Genomic DNA, 24,501 nt, shown 5'->3' on the forward strand with positions numbered 1-24,501 from the left:
CCGTGTTAAACATGAATGCCATTTCAAATGATTGTAGATGACGAAGTGACCACCAGAGGGCAGCATGCACTTATTTACAGATCGACCAGGCAGCCCCACATTGGAAAAGCCAACATGGCTCAATTTGACGTCTTTCTTTTTCCAGATGATGTTAAAGTGCAAAGACAAAAAATGGTACCAGTTCTGATCGGTGGATCTTCCATGCCTTCATTGGCGGGACTCATCATCGCCGTGACCTCCCACCCTGTCTTTGCGTTCAGCCCTCATCCCTCCGAGACACTTGGGATATTCTTCCCTTTAGCACAATGTCCAATACTGTTATTACCTCAGTCTTTCTTTGGCTGGAGCTGAGGGAGACGCAGGGAAGCAAGCAAAACGCTGTCCTTTTCTCTTCTTTTTCTAATTCTCCATCCTTTTTCTTCTCTGGACACGTGGAGAGTTTTCATTCTCATTTGCCAAACTGTCCTTAAGACTGATGTCAGTATTTCAACTGGAACAGAGACACGGAATATTGTTCAAATGTACAAAAAATACAGAATACGTTATAATATATATAGATATACATAAATTTAAATGTGCAAAGCTGTATCCACTTCAGGGCACGCGGTACTAAAGCAAGGACGCTGATTGGATGGATGAAGGAAGGAGGCCCGCCCATACAGGAAGTGACGCCTCCTCTATGCAGAGTCACTCTGATTTTGTTTTGTTTTTCCATTTCACTCAACTTCCAGACTCTCCTGACATTTTCTCACCATCCCTGTACGTATTATGAATTCTTGTTTTGTTGTATGCCTCTGTCAATATTACGGGAAAGCTCTTATTTTTCTATGCTTGTCAAAGTGGAGATATTTTTGTTGTTGCTTTCGTCTCACAGTTGTTTTTCTCCTTATGGAAAAAAGGGCTGGAATCTACAAGGAGGGCAAGGATTAACAAGGCATATTTATCATTAAGGTGTGCTTTCGTTTCAACTGTCGTTTAGTGTGACTGTACAAATGCTGCTAGGATCACTTAAATACTTTTTATTACGCCTTTTACGGGAATATGTTCAATAATGTTTATTTTTATAATCACACTTTGTTTTATTTGATGTCCCCCCCCCCCCATAATGTCAGTCAAATGTGGCACATCTCTCTATAAGGTGGTTCATTCCCAGACAATCTGGAACATCAGCAGATAAGAACAACCGGGCCATATTTGTTTGTCACGCCAAAGACTTGCTTCAGTCATCACCTTTTTGAAAATATGAAATGTTGCAGATTTCCTTGTCAACAAGTTGGATTTGACTACCATTCACTTGAAGGCGAATCAGGGCCACACGGATAAGAAAACAATGGCAGTTGTTCCACGAGTGTCCAAAGTGCATTTTTGGTCATGTTCCTTGTAGCTTATTATTTTAGTGTTGTTTTCTTGGTCTAACACCCAACCCAAAAGCCGATTGCGTGGAACAAGCTGACATCAAAGTCCATGTTTTAATCTAACAACTACAAATCTATTATTTGAACTCAGCTTAGCAGCTTTACAGAAATACGGTGTATCGTTTTCTTTATTTTTCTCAAAGTCCACGCTTTGAAAACCCGCTACAGTCGTGGAAAGGACACGCCAGAATGGATCACAGTCTTGCAACTGTACTTTTAAAATGTCTTTAACACAAACACACAGATCCACTAACCACTAGGACTCCACAATGTCAAGTTTTCAGGTGTGTGTGTGTGTGTGTGTGTGTCTGTGCGTAGAGGAGTGTGTTACTGTTTGTTCAACTGTGTCCTGGTCTGCAGTTTTTGTCCACCTGAGTGTTCCACCATCTAAAGCCAACCGAAACGTGATGAAGTGTAAAAGGAAGGGTTCACAGTGGAGGGCTTTCGCCTCAATGCCATCGCTTCACTTAAATGTGTCCTTTCTTTAAATGTCCCCATTAAGTTACTTTGAGTCACGTTCTTGTCCCCGCAGTGCAGTATTCCTCTCCTCAAATACCGCCCACACACAAACACGAGACAAAGAGTGTTTATTCTACATTTTTTTGGTCATTCTGTCGTCCTGGAGTCAACACTCGTTTCAGTGGGTTGCAGTATTTTTCTCATTGTAGCCAATTTTCTTGTACAGTTTTATGCAACTTTCACATGGATGTTGATGACTTTATCTGCTGCCACAAACAAATTTAGGAGATTCTGTAGATAGAGATTAATGTGCAATGGAAAAAATAAAAGTGGAAAATGTAGCTTTGCTTCTTTTTTCAACGGTACAATGCGAAGGGGACTTGATGTAATGCCACCTTTCAACACAAGAGGGCATCCACAAGCGTTTCTGCTGTTTGTAATGTTGGTCCTGAACAGTAAAATCTAGTATTTAGGACAAATAAATGACACCAAATTATGTCCCATTGCGTTATGGAGGACAGCCGAACAGTCAAAGCTCTTAATAAGTCCATTTTAAGGGGACATGAACAGCTGACCTTGTGAGTGTGAGCGGCAAATCCACACGATGTGATGGGGGTTCAGGCACCGCCGTCAAGCTGTACGCACTGCTGCTGGAACAACGTGGCAGTGAGGCTGTTGCCAAGGCAACGGGAAACATGCACGACCACGACCATGGATGCACAGCAGCAACTCCACACCACAGAGAGAGAACAAAGTGATATTCATTAGACTTTTTGTTCACAAGTTGTGAGAGAAATGCGATTGATTTGATCATTTTAGTGGACTAAAAGTAAATACAGAAAATTACATAAAATAATTATTTAATAATTTTTAATTAATTAAATCACCACCTACATGAATGCATGCTGCAAATATCACAATTAAAAATAAAATATGGTTAAAAAATATAACGAATTTATATTTGTGATTTTGTTTGTAGACTTCTACATTTTTATTACATTTTTATTAATCCTCCTGTCAATACTTAAATAATGTAAACTTAGTAAAAAAAGACTTGTATAAATACTTGATAAAAATACATAATATAAAATTAGAACCTGATAATGCATGTTCCAAATATAATCTGGTAAAAAATAACAAATATAAATAACTATAAATTATTTATAATTAATAATAATGACAAAGATGATAGTAATGCTAATATCACCTGCTAATAGTCTAAAAGTACACGCCCATACTCAAAATAATGCTAATATTGCCATTTATGGACATGATAAAACACAAGTTGTTGTGTTGTGTTGTTGTAACCAGATGTTAACGTAAACACTCTATATAAGAATAAAAAAAAAACTACATTTAGCACAAACTTGCATTGGACGGCGTACGTCACACGTATCGATGGAGGGCCGAGACACTGCAGGTTTTCTCTCCAGTTTCTCCAGCAGGTGATTTCATTGATGAGCTCCATCCCTCAAATTGCAGGAGGTGATGATTAAAATCACCTGCTGAACTGAACGCCTGGAAAGAAAACCTGCAGTGTCTCGGCCCTCCGTGGCTTGAGTTTCACACCCCCGGCATGCATAAACTGATGTTACGGTCAGCATCAATCAACATGTCCTTCATTACAGGTACGTGTGCCGCCGTTTCGAGTACTGTCCGCCCCTCCTGACAGCTAATAGTTACAAACGATGACGTTTGTGTCCTGGAAAAGTTTATGAACGTCACCGTGACTGAACTTTATCCAGATGGGAAGAATGTGTTCGTCGCTTGATTAAGGGAGCATTAGTGGCTAGCTCCCAAGCTAACGTCTGACGTGCGTATGCATGTAAATAGAGGGTTTTTGTTGTCGAAAGTGCTGCTCGGTTTGGTTTTGTTGCTTTTGTGTTGTTTAAATCTTTGAAATAAATCATGTTGTGTTGTTGTGACATATTGACCTAATTTGTGGTGTGGTGTGTAAATATTTTACTGTATGTTCTGTTTATTTTTTTGAAGTGTGGTGGTGTGCAGCCAGGACATCATGAGCCACAAGGTAAATACAGCATTCATGACGTGCATCAGTACAGTGTAATATCCTGCAGCAAATTGAGGTGCTTATGAGTGTCAATGCTGTGTATTAATAACAAAAATAAATGGAAAAAGTCCCGTATCCCATTGTTAGACTCAGCTTGAGAGGCCACACCACCCTAACCACTTGATATACTGTATGTTTCCATGCCCTTTCTATATGTTTGTATAGCATTTTTTCTAGGAAATGTGATCTCCACAGCCGAGACCACATCATGAAGCTTCTGTTTCTATCTTTTTTTGTGTGGAAACTCTTAGATTAAGTTGATGAAAAAGCAGAGCAGCTCTTAGCTTTATTTAGAGTGGAAGGGCGTGGGATGCGGCCATGAGGCTTAAGGCTGGTATAGTGTACATACGCCCGTGGTTGACCTCAGAGGCTTGTCGCTGTGTACGACGCTTCGACAGCCTCTTTTTGTCCTGACAGACGCCGTCGCTCAATCACACGGGGCGGCCACCCGGGCCATTTAAGTATATTTTAGGTGTGGTGGGTGAAATGTCAACGGAATTTGAAAGCGGGCGTTGTGAAGGTCCGCAACCCTGCGTGGAATAAGTGGTCAGCCTATAGATCATACGTGTCAAAGGCGGGCCCGGGGGCCAAATCTGGCCTGTGCTGCAATTTCATCCGGCCCGCGGAACTGGTTAGCATTGAGTTGGCCTGCCTCGCGGACGTTAGCAAAGTGCTTACAGCGATCTGCCAAATTAAGCTTTTCCTGCGCGACAAACTACTCCTCTGGCATAATTCATTCATGCTTACAATAGTTTGTTTTTCTTGTATCATTTATTATAAAATAAACTATTCCTCAAAAATGACAACATATTTTAAAAAAAACTTTTTAAACCTGGTTTAAAAAAAAAGTTATTTATTGTAACTTAAAAAAAAAAGTAAAGTGTTTTCCTGGTAACATTATTTTTTTTAATTTTAAATAATATATTATAAGTTTACATTATTTCTTGTAACATTTATTCTAAAACAAAATAAGTACAAACAATTTTTTTAAACTTGTTAATTTTTTTTAATTCTAAAGTTGTTGTTTTTTTGTAACAATTTTAAAATGGAAGTATTTTTAAGATTGTTTTTCTGGTAACATTATTTGCGAAATATTTTTTTATTACCGGTAACTATTTTTTTTAAACTTTTTTTGGGGGGGGGTAAAATTGATTATTAAAATAAACCATTCCTCAAATATTCCAACTTGTATTATGATTTCATTTTTCCAAAATCATTTTTGGCTATACAATTGTATTTTCTTTTAACTGTTGGGTCGACATTTACGTTGGACAGACATTTTCCAGACGCACGGCAGCACAGCAAACCTCAGCGGTATGTTTAATGAACTCCTATTACTGCCTTGCTGTGTCATTTTCCATGCGTATGATTGTGGCTGCATAGAAATGAAGAAATAACGGCGCATGGCAGCTCATATCTTGTTCAACATGCCCTTTTATTAAAATTCCAACTGGGGGGGTGGAAACTAGTCATTGTTCAATTTGTCTCCCTGCGGGTAGACTGATCCAAATGTGGATGGCAAACTAGCGGTTTGGCCCAAACGGAGGCCAGAAGAGGTGCAATTAGTGCAATATTTGCTTTGCTGAAATTGTGCAGTGAAAGCAATCATTTGGAGTTGCGGCTCTCTGGAGTCGTACCGTTCACTCCTCGGATGATATTTGAATGGAAGTAAACCTGCCTTGTCGCCACCTCCAATCCAGGGAGTTCTTCATTGCGTCTCTTTGCCAAAGCAGAGGTGCTTCTGAGCGAGGCCTTGTGACGAGGTTCATTTTGGAATTTTTTTAAACGTCTGCTTGGGAGCTGCTTGCGTTTCCAAGGCAACTGTGTGATTTGGAAAGGATATTTGAATGGACGCTTTCAGCAAAACAAAAAAGAAAGAAAAGCCCGCGTTGCTGCAGGGATACGTTGTAGCCTGCGAGTTTACTTGAAATGTAGGTCACTCGTAAGCTCCTATTAAGTCTTCCCCCAGTGAAGCATCTTCATTTGCATTTATTTGATTTTACTCCACTTTCCCGTCTTCCACTTGCACAGCGCGGTCACGTGCTCTATAGATTCTACATCTGTTTTAGAAGTATGAAGAATGCGAGGCGGCATCAAATTGGAGCTAAATGAAGAGCGCCTTTGAGGTGGCTCGCACGGATAAACGAGGAACTTCAGCGCTCTGAGCCGACAGCCCGTTTAACAATGAAATGAATGAAAAGTGGAGGCGAGACAAAATGCATTTGTCTTGCGTTCTTTACCACGCATCAAAAATGAGTTCATCCTAAAGGTGTTTCGGTGGGGTTGAAGTCGTGGCTCTTGAATTTTTCAAGGCCAAACTCATTCAGCAACTTTAAGGGACTGCTTCATTCGTTGGAATGAGCATTTGACTACATCTCAAATTCATAATCAATAGTTTTTATAATAAAGTAATAAGTGTAGTAAAAATGGTTTGGATAGTTTTATTTTGGAACTGGATGATGGCAATGTCTTGCATGTGAATGCTTAAGCAAAATGAAGAGAGAACCAAAAATGAGAAGGAAAGGCGTGAGTGTCAAAATGCAGAATGAACGTGGAATATTTATTTAGTATTTAGGACACAGGAAAGTGGACTCAACTAAAAAATAGTACAGCAAGCGATTGCAAAGCATTGAATAGCATGGCAGCGCCAAGTGTCTGCATATGTTAATACTTATGGAAAAAAATGCTACTATGCTAATGTTAGCATGCTAGTGCTAACATCTAACATGATAGCACTGTTTTTATACAAGTTTCTACTCAAACGGTTAAAATGTAACTGTTATGTAAATGTTAGTATGCTAACATGTTAATACTTAGCATGATAGCCTTAAGCGTTTATTTAAGTTTATGCTTATAAAAACAGCAAAAAAAAAGCTACTATGCTATCATTAGCATGCAACACTGTCTGCTTATGTTAATACAAAAATGGCAGAAAAGGCTACTGTGCTAATGTTAGCATGGTAGCACAATATACCAGGAAGGCTAAATGTCCTGGTTGAGTTGTGCTTTTTGACTTTGGAATGGTTTAAATTGGTTGAAATGTGGCAGCAGTTACACGTTTTTAGAGAAAAGTGGGGAATTTTGCGTAAAGCGAAAATTTGTCATGTGAAAAACGGGTAGCCTGAACGTATTCAACGGTTTGACGTTGGAACGGGTTGAGAAATGTGGTAGAAGAAACAATTGATTCGCTTTTTACAGAAAGTGAGAATTTTGCCTAAAACTAAAACTTTTGTCTGAAAAACGGGTAGCCTGAATGTCCTGAACTTATTCAAGTTTGATGTTACAAAAGGTGCTGTGGTAGAAACAATTGATATGTTTTTGCAGAAAAGTATGAATTTTGCATTAAACGAAAATTTTTGTTATGTGAAAAATAGGTAGCTTGTTGGAATGGGTTGCCAAACGTGTTGGTAGAAACTGTTTTTACAGAAAGTGAGAATTTGGACTTGTGTGAAAAGCTGCATTTGTTGCCGATTTACAGTCCTTGAGATGCCGAAATGGGCCAAAAATGGTTTCTTGTTCTTCCATTTTGACGAAGTGATGATGTTATTTCCTGACTGATTCAACATCCTTCATCATTGGAGTTGCATTGTTGTCGTCCGGAGTCAGGCTGCTGAGTTGAGTGAATCCTCATGCATTCACACATGCAGGCTGCTTGCGTCCAGATAACACAAATCCCCGAAGCCCAGACACGAGCGTCTTGGAAAGAATACGGCCTGTGGCTCCAGACGGGCTCTCCTGAGGAGCGCTTGTGATGAATGAGCGTTTTGCGTCCGCTGCGTTTTTTTGTTGTTTTTTTTTTGCTCATCGCAGCGGCTAAAATACCCCCCCGTGATTATTGAGCGGGGAAGATGACCTCAACACCAACCCAGACAGAAGGACGGGGGCACACCACACTGGGCTGCTCCTCATGGAAAGGCTCGCATTACAGACACTAAAGTCATCTTTTTACAGCAGTTTTGCGTCTGGCAGTTGAGTAAACAAACTGTTCCAGCGTGTTCAAGCACTTTCAAGGTTGATTCAAGGCACATATCGCATGAAGAGACGCGCTTAAAGAAGGCCCAAACATCTGTCAGCTATTTTTCTAACGCCACTAAACCGCCTGTTTGTTTCTGCCTTCAGTTCAATGAGACCTGACAAACGCGTGCAGATGTCACTCAGGGTGCTGACTCGCGCTGTCAAAGTTGCCAGTGTGTCGTCGTACTCGTGACCAAAAACCCTTGTGGATGTGCCCGCGCTCCTCATCCAGCCTGCAGCGGCTTTAGCGCATCCTCCACGCTAAAATATGAAGCAGCTTTATTTAAAAATAAATAAAAATCCACTTGAAAAAGTGAGCTTAGCCTCCAACCGTAACGTATCGTCAAAATCAGTCTGGGCTTTACTGGGTGTTTTCGTGTGGCCTGCCAACATCATTTTATTTTTGTTCATTTTAATTTTGTGAAGATATTTCCTCCAGCAGTTGCAATTTAACTACTAAAATGCCTCTTTTTAGACTTCTCAGGAAAAGAACGAGCAGCCCTTCCAACTGCGAACCTGCCGCAGACCACAAACGGCATCTGTAAAGCTGTGCTGTGTCGCCTTTTGTCCATTTTCCTTTTAAGCGTCGTTTCCTCTTACGGGAACATCAGCAGCTGTTTTCCTTGTTTAGTCCACTGGTGTTGAAGCCTTCAGCAATGTTTCATGTTCAACCACGAGTGTTGATCCTGACCTGAGGATGTATACGAAGCTTGAAGACATTTTTGCTTCAACTAATCTTGCTCGAATGTTCCTCACGCGTGCTTGTCAGTCCCTTTTTAAAGGTGTGGCGGTTGGGCTGAGCCCCTTTTTAGTCGTGCTGGTTCTTCTGGAGTGCATTGAACTGTTTCAAGGCAATGGCTCAAAAGTGGGGGAAAATACAGCAAAGAAGGCATAATGTAACTCGAAAAAGCTAAAATGTGGATTTTAATAACTAATAAAAACACAGATTTGTCTTTAAATATGTTTTGTTTTTATTTATAAACAGTTGAAAGTAGAACTATCAAAGGACAGCCGTCCAGCCCTGACATGAAAAGACAGACGAGTAGTTAAGACACAAACGCTGAGCTGGCGTTCAACGACAAGCTGGAATTGCTGACTTGACAGAATTCTCTGTGAGGAAGTTCATGCTGCAAACGCCACTTCTGCAACTTTAGGGAGTGAAAGATGACATTAAGGACAGGATGTGGTGTTATATATCATAACGGTGGTTTATTTGGCCTAAAATCAAAGTTGACTTTAATGTTTAGTGTCAACGTGTGGGACAACAAACGTTTCAGAAACACACCTGGTTGTGTTGTGACTCGGTTAAACTTTTATGTCCAGTCGTATTTTTTCTTTGTACTTGGAAAAGAATGTTCAAATCTCGCCTCATCTTGTTCTCGTGGCCCCCATCTCGTGCATCGTCCCGGCCTGGTGAGGTGGGGGTCTCGTGACACCCCTGGGAGTTGGGCTTGCACACCTGTAGCTGTGAATGACCCGACCTTGAATTTGGTCAGCATTTCCTGTTTTTGCATGAGCGGCGACGTCTCGGGTAAATTGAAAGTGCGCATGCAAATGCATGACATCCTGTCAGCAATAACGGCACCTTGCTGTGTCCTGACGTCGCTATGAAATCCTGTCGTGTTCGTGAAAGGAAAACAGGCTTGCCAAGAAAGGGACACGAAATCCTTTGTGATGCTCACTTAACAGGCTGGCAGCTTTTTCCCTGCTTTAAGAATATAAACGTGCGGAGTAAACAAACAGAGGGGGGAGCTGCATGCTGAATGTCAGCCTTTCCCTCTGGGGGGGGGAGCAGAGGCTGATCAATCACACATTGGAAGTCTTCAAAATAAATTAAAATAGCTAACATTCAGTTAGCCTGACAAGCTGCGCCACTTGTCACATCCGCAGCGTGGAATAAAAGACAGTTGGCCAGCGCCTGCACGCATGGAAGAACCCCAAACGTACGTAAATACTGTACAAGTATATAGTTCATCATCTTTGATTGCTCTCCCAGACAATGGGCTCGGCTCTCTCTCGGCTTAATGTATTCTTAATTTGTCCCTGATGTGCTTCTTATTATGCAAAGCCATCTAACGTGCGCTGTCACTGGGCGGTACGACGCTAGCCCATTTCTTCCTCCCCCAGCAATATGTCTCACGCAGCCGTTTTAATTGTCGCACGCGCACTTAAGCTGTCGGTTTCGTACGCACGTGCCTGCTGTCACGCCGCTGACGCAACGTTGTGTACGGCTGTGAAAGTGGGCAGTGGTATGTACGGGTTGCTATTGGAGATGTAGTCAGTGATCACACAACATTTTTAAATTGTATTTAAAATAAATGAAAGCAGTATATTTGGTTAGCCCAGCATGATGGGTGTACAGAGCATAAAGAGCAGTTGCCTTGCCCCTCGAGAAAGTGAAAGTTAATCGTGTGTGTGTGTATGACAGCAATACATCTTTTGTGTGTCTGCGTCTTCCAGTATTGTTCCATCAGTCATATGTATGTGTTGTGCAACTGTGTGTGTCAAGAAGGTGTAATAATATCTAACAGGATTAAATAACTAGGCTAAACATAATGCAACAGAAGTTTGTCTTGTGCTTGTTTGCTACTGTAGGCTAGCATGTTTGTGCGTTATCGTCATCCTAAGAGCATACAAGCTTGTGCTGAGGTCAGGATGTTAACTGAATGCAGCGCATATTCTACATTTACATTTCTACATGTGACACAAAATGTAAATATTTCTTCAGATCGTGGCTTCCACTCAAATAGTACCTCAGGTGTGTCAGCCACGACAATGATCAGAAAGGTGCCACTCTTCTGCTTCCTTTGTAATAACACAACAAAAATGACATCTCTCACCACAACACCGCCTGCAGAGAACACCTGACATCTGTAAAGCTGTAGGTTATACTATATATGTATACATGTATATGTATAGTGGTGACATCTGTAAAGCTGTAGGTTATACTGTATATGTATATACAGTATGTATATGTATAGTGGTGACATCTGTAAAGCTGGAGGTTATACTGTATAGTGGTGCACCATTACCAGAAGCAGACCTACATTTGAATTGTATTTGTTCCATTTAAATCGGGGGTGTCCACATTTCTTTCACCGAGAGCTGCATCCTGAAAAATCAAAAGATGCAGGGGACATGTTTTACATATTTAATTTATTTTTTTTTAAACCACCTCCTGTGAGTGACATCAGTCATTTCCCTTTCTCATAAATGCTTCCTTATTATAGATAGTGCAAATGGTGCTGGGGACCAGGAGCGATCATGATGTTATCCATCTGAGAGAGCTTCCTGGTACCTCATCTTTAATTGATCATTGTGCTAAATTCCCCAAATGAGCTTTGGTGACGGTCCCGGCTGCATAAATTAAAATGTGCCGCGTTACCTAATTGCTCTGATTAGCATGAGCACTGAACTCCAATCAGGGTCGCAAAAATGTTCTGACTGGATCCAGTGAGGCAGTAAACACTAACTATGTGGAATCGTGTGTTTTGGCCCAAGTTTCAGCTGGAAAACGTGTTTCTCTGAACATGTGTCACAATATCCACGAAGACTCGTCGGAAGCCTCCAGGGTGCAAATAAATCAGATCGTAGGGCAAGATTAAGAAGCTGTCATCAGGCTGATGATAAAACGTGTAATCACTGATGGCTTCCTTGATAGCACTGCCACCGCCATCACCGTATCAGACGCATGCCAAGATTAGTGCATCCCATCCTTGGCTCGTTTTGATGCCAAGCACCGATGTAAAGACCGATACTGTAGCTGATGTGCTAAGCGGACGCCAACATCATTTCAGTCGCTTAAGGAGATAACGTTTCATGTTTTTTTTTTTTTTTTTTAAAGGTCAAATCTTTGTTTGAGCTACTGTTTATCAGCTAACTTTTTTTTTTTTTATTTAAAAACAAAATATTGTCTTTCAAAATCTTAAAAAAATGAATACGCTTAGATAAGCTTATTGATCTCCTTTTTTATTTGGATTTCCTACAAAATGAAATTTGGTTCCCTACAAAACCTCCTGAAAATGAGTCCTATTTACTTCACGTTTGGTCACGCGGACCTTTTTAGTAGTTGATTCAATGTCTTTCTGTGGAATTGACACATCACACAGTGGGGGACAGACACGAAAGAGGGCATCAGGGTGAACGGGGGGGGGGGGAAGAGATCCTGAAGGCCTCAGGTTGATGGATTAATTAACCACACGGGGCGATTGAGGGTCCAACGGTCGACCGCGGATGGAGCTTAGCTAGCAGGATGGGGATATGGGTCATTGTAGTCATATCGGAATCCGAAGTTTCATATCAAATCTTTTAAGTTCAACAAACCACTGCGATGTGACGACAAAAAACACGATAGGAAACGTGAATCATTCCATTGGAGCGTGCAGGCTTATCAATGAGGAAACATGCTGCTGCTTCCTTCTCATTCATGCTAACAGAACAGCTCCAGGCACTGACATCCTGACCCCAGTCGGAACATGTTTGCACCACTATCGCTATTTTTATATACCCTCCCTTGAGTCCACCAAAAGCTCCAAGGGGGCAGGATGCAATACGCTGGCTGCAGACAAGCCAAACAAGTCATTCTGCTGACAGCGGGGAAAGCGCCAACAACAGCCCAGCGCTCTGTTTACGCACATTGATGCACACGGAGATACGTCATACGACCACGGAAACATAGACCAAGGCAAAGGCAGATTGACAATCTTTCAGAAACTGGGAAAACGGCGAGTCGTAAAGGGGGCAGCATATGGCTTCATTGTGGAAACCAGATGTTTGCTATGATGCAGCGATAATTAACGTGGGGAGTGACGGTATTGCCCTTGCCTAAGACAGAAATGCGTAAGACATTAAGACGGTATTGCCTTGCCTAAGACAGAAATGACCAGGTGTCCGTTTCATTGATCACTATTGGCTTCCTGACTTCTGTTTTTGCCCAACATTTCTCCATGTCACATGTGTGACAGGAAGAAAAGCTCTGACTCGCTTCGGGAAGAAGTCGTTTGCCTCCACCTGTTGGTTTGCATTTATTCATCTTGATCCCGAATATAAGGTGACGTGTCTTTTTGAGACTAAATTGCTAGGGGTCGGTATGGTGGAACAAGCCAATTAGAACCAGATAACCACGTAGAAAACCATCTCCTAAGAAGCACAAAGTCCATTTCATCCAGAAACAGGTCCACAATCAGGTGATCTGAGGTCCACGGTCAAATCCAACCTCCATGCCTTGTTTGAACAACAAATTGAACACAGTGAAGAATAAGACTATGCCTGTGGGGAAAACGACGCAAGCCAAGTTTAGTGCCGAATGACAAGACACACCTCACACATTAGCTACGTTGCACCTAATGTGTGAAGAGCAGCAATTTGTGCCCATTTGAGCTTCTAACTAAGCTGTAGAAGAGTTGTATAACAAAGTGTTAATAGTTTTTCAGTAGTTTCTCCAGTGTCCAGGATGTTTAGACGTCTCTTATGCAGAAGTAACTTTTTCATGATGCAACAGTCGCGTGTTGCCAGAAGCTACTTCATGTGCACCAAACGTGGGGGAAATCTCCCTCACTTGTTTGACAGAACGTGCTTTTGATGATCCAAAATCCTTGGGAACCTGACCGGATCGGAACCAAAACCGTTCAAATATAAACGATACCCAATCCTAGCGAGGGGTGACACGGAGACGCACTCTGTTGGAGATGTGTGGACAAACGGCTCATTGGCATTAAAGCTACAGACACGCAAAACAGCGCATTTCCAGCAGGGCTTACCAAAAGCACTTTTATGCTGTCTGAATTGCAGCGTCAAGGCGAGATTGTGGGGCCTCTGAGACGCACCTTTTTTGAAGAACAGCCTAGCGTTCAAACGAGTGAAGGCACTTGGCCACAAGTGTTTTTATCTCATAAGTAAAGATCGGCTTCTTTGTCAACCGTTTCCTTTTTTGCACTTTGCCAAATAGTTAGCAGCAGTTAAATTGTCCTTCAAGACCCTGTCTCCACTCTCCCATCAAGCACTTTTGGTTTTAAGAGTTCTTTTACTTGAATATTCAAGGACTTTAAGAGCTCAAGCTTGGAAATAAGAGAACATGTGAAATCAGAATGGTACTCAACCGTGACAGAACACATTGTTTAATTTGTCTTAAAGGCCCCTTGAATCTTCCTGAAGAGTCTTTTCAACCAACCGTCTCTGGACCGTTCTTGTATGTCTGTCTCCTTTTGCTCCTCCACCTGGATCTCTCCACTTCCAGAAGAGTTAGTCGGGTCTGATGGGTTCTCTTTGTCATCACTACGCAGTGTGAGGCTGGGATTAAAAAAAGGATGTAGAAGAAAGTCTGCAGGTTTAACCCGTAGCTCATGATCCAGTTGCAGCATCATTGTTACCAGATTTACAAACAAACCCTCGTTGTCACATTTCTGAACCACCTCCATCTCCTCAAGAGATTTGAGGTTTAAGGCTCTGCTTTCTGCGGGTGGAGACCCCATCTCCTTAGGAGTCTTAAATTTCCAACCCGATGACCTATTCCGTCTTTTGAAGTAATACTGTGATCGTACGCCACGCTCCAGCATGGAATCAGATGGCTTGCCCTGTGTTTCTATGATATAAGACAAAGCCTCATAGTCTGTCTCCCCAGGGTAAAGATGGTGACCTGTGGCGAGCTTGACCGCTACAATACCCAGAGACCACATATCAATGCCCTCATTGTAGGGGAGCCCCAGCATCACCTCTGGTGCCCTGTAACACGTGGTCTGTCCGTAGTCACCGGGTTTTAGAGAAGATACCAGTTTAGCCAAACCAAAGTCAATCAACTTAAACGTCAAAGGCTGCTGATTGCAGTCAACCACCATGATGTTTTCCGTTCTGATATCGGTATGTACAATTCCAACGTTGCTCAAATGTAGCAGCGCTGTGGCCATCTGGTACAAAACTGGACTGATTTCCCCGATGGAAAGAGTCTCGAGCTTCCGCTCTTGTTGGAAGATCCTCAAGTTCTGGTCAAGGAGTTCAAAGTTCAAGCAGATGAGGTGCTTGTCAAAGAAGAAGTCATTCCAGCGCACAATATGGCATTGGTCTGGATCCAGACATTGGAGTCGTTTCAGGATGGCGATTTCCTCCCTTGCCTGGTGCATGACTTCTGAATGCTTCTTACTGACTCTGATGGCCACCATCTCGCCCGTTTCTGTGTTGCAGCATTTGGCCACCGGTCCAAAACTGCCCTCGGCAAGCAAGTCTACAACTTCGTAGCAGTGGCCAAGAATGCTCCCTACATAAATCTGTAAAGTATCTGTTTGAAGGCAACGGGAAGTCATTGTTTAGTTTGCAAAACATAAAACATTCAGCACGTTTTAGGACACCGACTTACCACAGGTCTTATTCACTGCCATGCTGGTGCTCACTTTTCAGATCCATTTTGTTTTCAGACGGCATTAAAATATTACCAAATAAATATTTTGTGGTCAGATTATAGAGCTTGCTGAAACAGCCCAAAGCTGATTTGTTTTCTTTGTCACTCAAAGACATGAAAGGCATTAAAGCCGCTAAGGGACGCGGATTCAATTTTTTTTTTTTTTTTTTTTTCTACTAGAGCATTGCGGTCGAGGTCCGTTCAGCTCACAGCACTATGGTTCGAATCAGGGAAACCAATGTGGGATGACTACCGTAACGTAGTGCCATACCGGGTAATTTCTTTTCAGAGAAGTAGTGGAAGTGTAGTTAGTAGTGTAGCATTTGCTTCATTTGACTTGAATAAAAGTATAACAAATATAAGCTAAAGAATAAGGAATAAATAAATAGAAAAATGACTGACTTGAATAGTGTATAAATATAAATAAAATGAAGGAATTAAGTACATATAAAAAATGGCAGTGGAAAAAAATGAAAGTCATAAAAAATGTAAATGACTTCTTTAAAAGTGGGTCACCACTTGATGACCATTGGAAAAGGTGGATCCCAGGTTGTGACTATTGGAGAACCCCTGGCCTAAAAACCGTATGTTAGCACTAGCTTTTAGCATGAAAACATGTTCCCCACAGGGTCTAAGTTCCAGCATCAAGACAACCCTTTTGTCCAACACACTTCCAATCCACTACCTCTGAGACTCATTTAAAATTGTAATATGGGACCTTTTTAAACCGCATTTAGTGTTTTTTTTTGCAAGTGTTGAAACACTTGCCCTGCTCCATCCCCTCACATAACATGTGATGTTTTTCTAATTACTATGAAAAACGACGACGCTCGTCTCCATCCAAGTGTGTCGCTGCAGACTCTGCAAGCAGCGACCGCTCAGACATGCGTCACTCTAATTGGCACGAATGGCTTTAATGTATGCCTCCGTGACGCCTTCATGGATCAACGGTGTTGCCTTTTTGCAAATCAATACCAAAACAAGGAACACAAAGTGCTGCATTCAGTCAAGACTTTGGTATTTGTTGTAATCATCTTTTTGCGATGGAGCACAAATGATCCAAATTTAGGCTTGTTAGCCGCGTTTACGTAGAAGTTTGATTTATAATCGTCGATATGCACGGGCTGTGAAATATGTAAGGAGCGCGAGGTTGATGATGTATAGCGCTGATGCTTAATCAATAATGTGGCTCCATTTCCAAGGGTGTGGTTGGCTCGTTGATGAATGTAGACTCTAGTTACTTGGAAAGTTCATATATTATGTTGCTTTTTTAAAAACATTACATAGCACTACCTGCATGTGAAGGACCCTTGTTCTGACTGTCTGTTGTTAAATGACTTTGTAGAAAATGCTCAATTCCATTGGACATATTTTATTGGCATTAATTAAATTTAGATCACAATCCTGTCTCCATTTAATTGATCAATAAGAAATGAAATGCTGCATTTTTGGTTTGTTGAAGCAACCTCTCCTCCAAAGTGCTGTCCGGGGGCCATTTGCGGGCCGCGACTGTTTTAAATTCTATTTTTATTTTTTATTGGCCCATGACACATTCTAAAGCTCAACAAACGACAACAAAAATGGAAATATCAGCAGTACTTTAACGAGCATAAAGTCAAAATATTGAGAGAAATGTAGTCATTTTAATCATTCTTGTAGCGTAAAGTTTAAATATTTTAAGAAAAGACCATAATATTGAGGAAAAGTTGCAATTTTATGTGAATAAATTTGTAATAATATGAGGAAAGATTTCATTTCAGTAGCCTAGAGTTTCAATAATTTATTTAAAAAAAAATGAACAAACAAAACAAAATATTTAATTTTTGTAAAATTAGGTTGGGGGGAAGTTTATAATATGGGAATAAAGTCCTAATAGCACAAAAGGAACATTTACAAAGCTTATTTAAGAAAAAACAGCAAAAATTGAGAAAAGAGCTGAGACTGAAGTTCATACTAATACACTTTTTCCACCTGCATCACATAGCGGAGATGCACTTTTTGTCTTGAAATGTGTGTTTCCAATACAAGTTTACAAAGTGGCCCTTGCATCCTTTTTATTTTTTTCAGTGTGTTGCCCTCGGTGGAACAAGTTTGGACAACCCTGCCTTATACGGATGTGTGTTCTATCTTTATGTGTACAGGCTGTTTGGGGGGGGGGCATCAGGAGACATAGATGAAGTCTCCACTGGTGGCCGTGAGGTCATTTCGCTGTAAAATGTCCTACTACTTGTTTTTTTTTTTTTTTTTTTTGAGTTGTCCTTTTGATTAAGCACCTGCACAGGAGGATTTCATTTCAGGGCCTGCCTGGTTTGGTTTTTGGAGCGTGAAATCCTCACTGAGCATGACTGTGTGATGAACGGGTGGCGTTGTGGTGTACAACCTGGGGAAAAAACATGGGTGGAGGTTAAGCTCGGCTCCCTCCTGCATGTGCGTCACTGTGTACTACTACGTGTGCTGGCAATGGTACCTGATTGTTCCTGCTTATGCCAATGGAAATGTGTCAGCCATGTTGCTCCAAGTAACTGTGTCCCATATGTGGTGGTGTCGTCTTCCATCTACTGGACTCTTACCCTGTCTAAATTGATTACCTGCTCTGCAAAGATTAGGGCTACTTAGTAGAGCTCTTCTGTGTTAGTTCAGTTCATACTCAAGCCCCATCTGACAAAAAAGGCGTGTTTTTATTAACGTATCACACAATTGGTGACAAACAAGCAGTGGACATGTGCATGCGCTAATTATTATTTACTTGCAGCACAAAGCACTTACAGCACGGAGTGTAATTAGAAGCAGGCAATAATTGGAGTCATTTTTTAAATTTGACAACCGATTTCACTGTATATAACTTGTTGTTTTTTTTTTTAAACTAATAATTTGGAGTGCATGAGAAAGTGGAAAGGACAATGTAACTCTCTTTGACCACATGGTTACAGGTTAACAAGTATATTGCACAACACAGCAGCAACGGAACCAATGTTGTAATAGCGCTTTAATATAGTTTCACAGCAACCATGCATGGCGCAACCAGTGGTTTTTGACCCTGCACCAATTAGACCAACGGCTATTTGCCTCTGTAGCCTACACACCTGGCGGCCGTAGGAGACTTGGAAGTTCATTGAACACACGTGTTAATTGGAACATTGACGATAATAATTGATCAATCTGTCGATTTATGCTTCAGCCAGTTGTGTGGAATTGATAGTTGACTCGATATACGCTACAATATTATGAAAAACAAACGACAAAATTAAAGTTGTCATTTTTTGGAAAACTAGGTTGGGGAGAAAGTTATACTAGTGTGGGAATAAAGTCAAAATATTACAGGAATAAAGGCAGCATATGATGGAAAGAACATCTATGAAGATTATTTAAGAAGAAACTTGAAATATTTGGAATTATGAGGAAAAGAAGAAAAGACCGAAGTTCATTCTCATGTCTTTTTATTATTATTCATTATTCATTATTCCTCATATTTTGAATTTATTTTTGTGAAATTGTGACTTTTTTTCTCCCATTTAAATAAAATAACAGCTACAATTTCTGCTCTTGTTTATTCTTCCTCCCCCCCCCCCAAAAAAAAAACTATTTCAACTTTTTGATGACTTGAAATAGTTCTTGTGGTGATGTTCTTGTAATTATGACTTTATTCCCATAATATTTAGATTTGACCCTCCAGCATAGCAACCTAATTTTCCAAAAATTCCATATTTATTCATTGTTTTCCTCATAAACTTTTTTCTTTAATATTTAAACTTTATGCTACTAAAATATATATATATATATATATATATATATATTTTTCCCCCTCATAATATTAAGATATATTCTCATTGTATTCTAATTTATGTAATTTACTATTTTGACTTTATTCTTGTAAAATGACTGCTGATTCTTCCATTTTTGCAGGTTTTTTTTATTTTTCATTTTTAGTTTTCATGGTAAATTATATATTTAGACTGTGCCGCGGGCCAATAAATAAACAGCCCCCATGCTGCACTTTGGAAGCTCCTGTTTTAAAAAATAAAAACGCTTGAGTTAAAATTGACACTTTCCCCCGTAATCAGTGGATGCAGACGTGTGGCGTGTTTACTGAAAGCTTTTGTTTTGAAATAAAAGCAATGCATTGGTCATGAGCCGTACTCTGCAGAAGCAGCACGAGTACAAACTAATGCATGCATACTAATCACATGTCATTATAATCACGCTGACTGTCACTTGGCACACTTTTCGGCGTTGGTTTTAATGAGTTAGTTAGTGCCGCCCAGGTGGATGTACAATAACTACTGTCTTGTGTCGTCTTCTTAATCTTGACACATCCAGTTTCTCTTCAAACAGAAATCCCACGGTGGGGTGGGGAGTTGGGGGTGTTAATCATGGCTAATTGAAGACCCCGCTGGGAATAAATGAGCCTTAATCTGACAAGTGAGTGCGTAGCATTAGCACGGGTGGTGTGGGGGTTTCAAAGCAAGGAACAAACGTAAACAACATGGTTTGTTTGTTAATGCTTTGGGATTTTGCTTTTATTCCTGACGTGCTCTTTTCTGACTAGAGAAATCAGATTTTTATCTACATCTCATCAAATTAGATTTACAGTATTTTCTTGAATTACAGTCTATCGTTTGTATTCCACGGATGCTTCGTTCTCTCTCTCCCCCCAGAGACATGTTGCTGTTTTGCCAGATAAGCCCTTGAAACTCTGAATTGAAAATGTAATATGTGCCTTTTTTGCTATGCATTGTTAGATGTGTGTAACCCCTCCTGACTTTCATCCCATTTGACAGATAAGCTTTGAATTTATATTTCTCTCTCCTCAGAGTTCTGCGCTTGCGAAAGAAAGTGGGGGGGGGGAAGCAAAGTGCGCATGGACTCAAACATAACGATTGTGTGCATTTCACTTTCCTTTACATTTAAAAAAGGGTTATGGGAAAGATAAGCCTCGGGTGTATAAAAAAAAAAAAAAGCCCTGAACTATCGCTAGATTGTGCGCTTTGGAAATATCTTGGGCAAGGTGAAAACTTTTTGACAGCCTAAAGACCAATCAATAGTCAGCTTTCACACATTAACTTAACATGAACACAGTGATAAGTGAATAAATGGAATATTCCCATAGAGTATAGAAAACCTGTTTATGACCTTCTAAATATGTTTTTTAACATTATTAGAGCCCTCTAGACATGAGCTGCCACCCGTATAGGCACCTTTACACTCCTATTACCCAATATAGTAGACATAACAAAGTACGACCCAAAGAATCCTGCTCGTGTGTTGCTATAAATGTGAGTGGCGGACAGGAAGTGACATCAGGGGTTCTGTGTTGACTTTCAGGTTGCTGTAAGAGCAGCCCGTGTATGTTTTTTATTGGGGACAATTTTGCCTGTTGAGAGAATTCAAACCTGCAATAAAAGCCTGTTGTTCCCGCGATCAAGTGTGGCGCTCGTGTGTCTCGCCAAACATTAGTCACATGACTGACACCTAGTGACCAGTGTAGAATACTATGGCAACGTCTTTCAATGCATTGTATTTGCACTTTTGAGTTCATTTAGTTTTTTTTTTTTTTTTTACATACTTACATAATTACATAATTTGGGCAACAAATACATAATAGCTTAAATATGCAATTTTAAAAAAAAAAACAATAACAGGCTGTATTTAACCACGAAACCACATGATTTATTCATCTATTTTTGGAAAAACGGTGACGGTGAAGGCACAGAATTCCAACGGTGAATTGGCGTGGGACGACTGTATGCTACATACATTGCAGTAAAGATGTATATCTTTATTGCAGTGTATATAATATGCAGTGTAGTTATTCTCTCTCTAGACTCTATGAATTACAGTACGTGGACTGGTGGCAGCTTGTTGCTCTCAATTTTGCAGGACATCCAGTAGCTCAGTTGCATTATCAACACAAACTGTTCAAGTTCCCGTATTGTACAGCTTTTTAAAAATATTTTTATCAGTTTTATAATGGTGTATTTATTTCCTCCGCATTTCACCTCAACAGCGATTGCATTTTCTTGTTTCTATTATTTATTAATCATGCCTTCCATTACTGAATGGCCCTCTTTAGTGCACGAGATGCAGTCCTGGCCCCGGATTAGAAACTTCTCAACTGCTTGGACTACTGATTGGGCTTGACTCGCTATGTACTGGGACCCCATACTCTTACTGTTAATTATTTAACTCTCTAAGCCTTCTGTGGGTCAGCAATAACACTCCAAAGGCACGGCTCGGCTGTTTGTCTCGAGCTCAGCCCTTGCCAGGAAATTGCTGCCAAAGCGTGTCGTGGGAACACTTGAACTCTTTGTTGACACATTAGCCTGGGACGATTTTCGCCAACAGAAACGGCAGCAGCAGCCTCGGTACGGTGTTGAGTTACATCAGCTCCTAGCAAACGTATTTGTGTGGTAAAAGCCGTGCAGGGGTAGTGATGGGCGATGCCCCAAATTTTCCTACCAAGTAAGCCGGATATATCGACAATACCAATACTTTGGAAAAAGCAACACTACCACTATCATTTTTATATTTTATGCTAAAATACAGAAGTTAACTTGATAACTGAGCAGTTATGCAGGTATTTGTTATATTGACAAGACAAACATACCATAAACTGAATAAGCACTGCAAATAGATACTTGCCATGAAACGTGGAAGGGAAAAGTACTTTTTGCCCGCACAATATTAAAATGGTATGACAAACGTTGGTATTAGGATTAGCAATGTTTTGGCAACAGTCCGGCCATCACTGATGTATGGGGTTTAATACGAAAGCTAGCTATGAGATGAAATATTGGTACAGCCACAGGGGAAACACGCTAACTGCCTGACAAAATACTGCAAACATATGTGGCTGGCTTTTATTGCAGGTTTAAATGATCACACAGCGGGCACAATAATAACATAATAATCCTAATAATAACACGGGGTACTGTTGCGGCCATAGCCCACAACAAGCTAAAACTCAGCTCTGAACCCCCGACATCACTTCTGTCTGCCGTGGATTCTGGTCCCCTACAAGGTAAACTAAAGGAGACTATGGTTATTTCATGTATTAGTGGCTCTCAGTGTTAAAAAAATGTGTTTTAAAGAGGTTTTCTATGCCAAAACTGCAGAAATATTCCATTTGTAAAGAAGATAAGTGAATTTGTGTGGAACCACTTAACGATGGATGACGGTCCTATACAAAAAATGGAGCAAGACAAATCAGTTGACGACCTACGAAGTTGACTGACAGTCAAAGTACGAGCATTTTTTTTTTTTCCCACAAATCGGGATAATATTGATCATCATTTTGGTCACAATAATATTACAGTAAATGTTCATACTTTCAGAGACGTCATCACGTTCTCCAGTCGCTATGTTTCATTTTGTCCTTTGTTGCCTTATAAGGACAAGGGGGTGGAGCTAGGATATAACCATTTGTTGCATCGCATGTTGGCTGATCTGCATAGGATTCTTTTTGGTAGGAAGCCTTCAGGATTATGGCTGTAAATTGTTAGCTGAATGAATGCATCAGGAGAATATGCTTGAACGGAATGAATTGTTTCCAAGAACGTTCGTAATGATCGTTGACGCTCGGTTTCATTGTCTTCATCCGATAGTGGAGGTTAAGCATTGTGCCATCCTTCTGACTGAGACACCAGTGACTCTTAATTACCGCATAGCTAATGTAATTGTACGGCCATGTGCAGCCTGCCAGCCCCTTTCCTTTTAAACAGCATTACGCTTGCACTCAACAAGATGCCATATGTTCAGGTTGGATCTGTCAACTCCCATTCAGGAGATTCCAGCCAGCCGGCGTCCTCTTTTACTGTCCATTTGTGTCAAGTATGTCTGCTCCCCGTGGCAAACTGGAGGAAACGTTAAGGCTAATTGATCCTGCTAGGCAAGTGATTCAGCCTGAGACGGGGGGGTATACAAGGACATCAGCAGAATCTCAACAAACTACAAGGACAGACATGATGGTTAAATGTAGCATATTAGAGTACAAGTCAAGTTTATGAGCTCTACCCCATGCCTCCCGTGCACCCGAATGCCCACCAAAGTGCCCTCACAGCTCAGGTGTGGATTATGCTTCTGCTTGGTCACTATGCTGCCTCCTCCAACGCCGTTTTGGTTCTTTTTTACAGGGGTGTCGACGTTTCTGAAAAATCAAAGGATGCTGGGGCCACTTTGATATTTTTATGGTTTTTTTTTTTTTTTTTTTTTTTTTTTTGAAAAAAGGCTGTTGAAGAAGAAAAAAAAAGGTTGTAGAGTCATCCCATGCCGCTTGGCGGTTCGAATTTTGCGGTTTCACTCATCAGTTTTTCAAAAGTATATTAATTTATGAATCATGCTGTTGAATATGGCCTATTATTAGGCAAAAAATATACATATTGAAGTAAATTTTACATATTTTTTTTCCTTAATACATTTTCAAGTCTAAAAATGGTTAAATTCCAACTATAAGGCATTCAGAAGACTCATCCAAAGATATGTAGTATTCTGCACAGGTCTTGCATTGCCTTAAACTGTATTTGTATTTTACTTCATTTAAAACATTTTTATAATTGAAAATGCTTTATTTCGGCCAAGAATACGTAGAATTTGCTTAAACATGCATTTTTTGGACTAATAGGCCGTAGTCAACCACGAAACAGCCATTTTAATTCATTGTTGAAAAAACCCAATAGAGTGAGGGAGTGATGTTTGAACCGCTGTGGAGCGGTTATTAGGGACGACTAGTCCCTAATAAAAACGCATACTACTGTTGCGGCCATAACCCACACTACGTCACTTCCTGTCCGCCGACCACTCATCTCCCCTAACGCTGTTAAACATTTACAGCAACACACATGAACATGAGCTTTATTTATGTTTTATGTCTTATTTTATCTTATTATATCAACTATATTGGGTAATCGGGGTGTAAAGGTGACTATAGGGGTGTTATTGCATTTCTAGAGGGCTCTTTGTAAAAAAATCACTTATGGTTGGTCTGGAACCAGTTATTTGTGATAAATGAGGGATTACTGTATACACATAACCCCATAACATTCTATTTTTCCATTCATTCTATTTCATATATATATATATATATATATATATATATATATATATATATATATATATATATATATATATATATATATATATATATATATATATATATA

General features: G+C 40.4%; 3 protein-coding genes across 18 annotated transcripts in view; 2 read left to right on the forward strand and 1 right to left on the reverse strand.

Annotated features, from left to right (window-relative positions):
- Positions 1 to 2,215, forward strand: part of stxbp5a (syntaxin binding protein 5a (tomosyn)) — a 78,876-nt gene extending 76,661 nt beyond the window's left edge. For all 8 annotated transcript variants that reach the window (XM_054762353.1, XM_054762356.1, XM_054762354.1 and 5 more), the window contains one exon: positions 146 to 2,215. In XM_054762353.1, the coding sequence (XP_054618328.1) occupies positions 146 to 187 (42 nt within the window). In that variant the 3' untranslated portion in view covers positions 188 to 2,215. The remainder of the gene's footprint in view (positions 1 to 145) is intronic.
- Positions 2,216 to 3,343: 1,128 nt separating this feature from the next.
- The window catches only part of sash1a (SAM and SH3 domain containing 1a), a 216,139-nt gene continuing 194,981 nt past the window's right edge, over positions 3,344 to 24,501 (forward strand). For 3 of the 9 annotated variants that reach the window (XM_054761701.1, XM_054761705.1, XM_054761702.1), the window contains exons 1-2: positions 3,344 to 3,502; positions 3,867 to 3,903. The gene's annotated coding sequence lies outside the window, so the exon portion shown is untranslated. The remainder of the gene's footprint in view (positions 3,503 to 3,866; positions 3,904 to 24,501) is intronic. The other 6 variants (XM_054761707.1, XM_054761709.1, XM_054761706.1 and 3 more) reach the window with 3 other exon arrangements.
- On the reverse strand, positions 14,076 to 15,329 carry LOC129172625 (homeodomain-interacting protein kinase 3-like). Its single transcript, XM_054762577.1, has 2 exons — positions 15,308 to 15,329; positions 14,076 to 15,229 (listed from the first exon to the last, which is right to left on the reverse strand). The coding sequence occupies exons 1-2, from the start codon at positions 15,327 to 15,329 to the stop codon at positions 14,076 to 14,078; spliced, it is 1,176 nt and encodes a 391-aa protein (XP_054618552.1).

The sequence above is a fragment of the Dunckerocampus dactyliophorus genome, chromosome 19, assembly GCF_027744805.1.
Source record: "Dunckerocampus dactyliophorus isolate RoL2022-P2 chromosome 19, RoL_Ddac_1.1, whole genome shotgun sequence".
Classification (NCBI taxonomy): Eukaryota; Metazoa; Chordata; class Actinopteri; order Syngnathiformes; family Syngnathidae; genus Dunckerocampus; species Dunckerocampus dactyliophorus.

Excerpts from the sequence above, each read along its gene's own strand:
- LOC129172625 (XM_054762577.1), bottom strand. The coding sequence starts at position 15,329 with ATGGCAGTGAATAAGACCTGTG. Across the intron at positions 15,230-15,307 it reads GGCAGTGAATAAGACCTGTG|ATACTTTACAGATTTATGTA; the intron begins GTAAGTCGGTGT and ends GCCTTCAAACAG.